Source organism: Vigna unguiculata, chromosome 1, assembly GCF_037176805.1.
Source record: "Vigna unguiculata cultivar grain cowpea cultivar isolate G323 ecotype 2 chromosome 1, ASM3717680v1, whole genome shotgun sequence".
Classification (NCBI taxonomy): domain Eukaryota; kingdom Viridiplantae; phylum Streptophyta; class Magnoliopsida; order Fabales; family Fabaceae; genus Vigna; species Vigna unguiculata.
This window is the reverse complement of record NC_140792.1, coordinates 30,290,614-30,292,555: the sequence shown is the minus strand read 5'-3', so window position 1 is coordinate 30,292,555 and position 1,942 is coordinate 30,290,614. Positions and strand designations below refer to the sequence as shown.

The 1,942-nt window shown below is 30.5% G+C and overlaps 1 protein-coding gene across 1 annotated transcript; it reads left to right on the top strand.

The window, feature by feature from the left end:
• Positions 1-369: 369 nt before the first annotated feature.
• LOC114193549 (uncharacterized) lies at positions 370-1,521 on the top strand. The gene is made up of 3 exons (XM_028083394.2): positions 370-628; positions 721-773; positions 1,055-1,521. The coding sequence occupies exons 1-3, from the start codon at positions 541-543 to the stop codon at positions 1,196-1,198; spliced, it is 285 nt and encodes a 94-aa protein (XP_027939195.1). The 5' UTR covers positions 370-540; the 3' UTR covers positions 1,199-1,521.
• The last annotated feature ends 421 nt before the right edge of the window (positions 1,522-1,942 follow it).

Here is a 1,942-nt window from a genome sequence, read left to right as displayed (position 1 = left end):
AAAAGTCAAAATAAAATTGATAAAAAATATAATTTTTTTTAATAACGATAGTACAATATCATATGAGAAGAAGAAAAATTAGCTTATGCTATTTTTACGATGCGTAAAAATAGACTATAATAACTTTGACTTTATATAAAATCAAAGTTATACTTAATTTAAAAATATTATTTTGATTTAAAATTACTGATAAAAAATCTGATATCTTAGAGAAAGAACCCAAAATATAGAGAAGTGATGTGTGGGGAAAGGCACACACATTAATTATGGTAGATGGACAGGGGAGTTGAAACACATCCACAATATTTAATTTTAAAATGCTTTGGAAAAATCAATAATTAATGAAATTGTTAAAGTTTAGGTTGACTTTGGATCAAGCAATGGTACTTGGGTTCTCATTAAATATTCAATGAGTTATTCCCTCCTCCATATAAACACAATCTCCACAAGTATTTCACAAAATTCACCTTCTTCAACTCTTCTTTCTCTCTCTTACCTTCTTTGTCACCTTTCAGATCCCTCTTCTTCTTCTTCTTCAACATGAACCCTAAATCTCCTCTGCAATTTCTCCTTATCCTTCTTCTGGCCCTTTCATGTGTTATGTCTTCTGCTGCTGCTGTACAAACCAGTAAGAATGAAAATTGTATAATTAATTTTATGTCTTACTTTTTTATTTTCATAATTGATTTTAATGCTATGTGGAAATTTCACTGATTGCAGGAAGGCTTTTGCCAAACAGAGAAAACCTCTCAACCCAAATTTCATCAGATAAGGTTATTATAATAATTTAGACCCTTATGAACTTAATTTAATCCTTGTCCTTTCAGTATTGTCTAAAACTTGTACAAAGTATTCTAATCATTCTTCAATCAGATTTGAAGTTTCAAATCAGTGATGTTATTACTCAGATTGACAAAACAAAACTATATATTCTGATGGAAAATTAACACCAATGCTATAACACTGTCTGCAAGTTTCACCTTCTGATGTTCCTGTATCTGCATGCAGCAAAGGGGTCTAACTGAAAATACAATTTCTGAGTCTATGGTTTCAGGGTGTTGAGGAACTGAGAAGTGGAGAAGGTTTGTTTGATATGGCAGAAGAGTTTATGGAGAGAAGGATTGATTTTGAAAATAATGATTATCCAGGGACTGGAGCAAACAACAGACATGATCCAAAGACACCAGGAACACCTTGAGCAAATGCATAAACTCTGTGCAGATTTTAAGGCCTAAGAGAATGAGTGCTGTAAAATCTTCCATGGGATTTTGAATACTGTTAATTAATGTTGCTAGCTGATAGAATATTCCTTCATCCCCAATATTTTAGTGCAGGAGAATGTGTAAGTCTTTAGTTTTTGCTTTGGCTCAATCTGTACACTTTAGAGCTCAAGCAAATAGTAGCAGAGATTCCAATTATCTTATAACAGCAGTTTAATAAACACTTTCCATGTACACAAACTTGTTTAGATAGTAAAATAGAGAGATTAATAAATGGTATTTATTTCTCTTTATATCAAAACTTTTGAATTAGAAAATTGCAAGATTTCAGTTTTTTGCTCTTATCCAGCCGGAAAAAAAAAGGCACCAAATTAATTAATGGTTAATAAAGTATTGATTTGATTCTACAAGGAAATGGTGTGAATTTATTTGAATGGAGGAGAAAGAAAAAACAAGAGAAAATGGGTGAAGGACATTTAAAGGTGGAAGGAACAGTGCATGCCTTTTGCTTGCCACTGATTAGATGTGAGAAATTAAAATATGAAGTCCACAAAATATAAGACGGTGGAGTTTTTTATATTTAGTGCATTGGAAATGTTAAATCTTTAAACTTTATTAACTAAAATATTTTTAGTGTGGTTATTGAAAATAAATATTTTATTTTGCATACTATTAAAACATAGATCTATACATAGTGTATATTTTTTTATGAAAATAGAAGA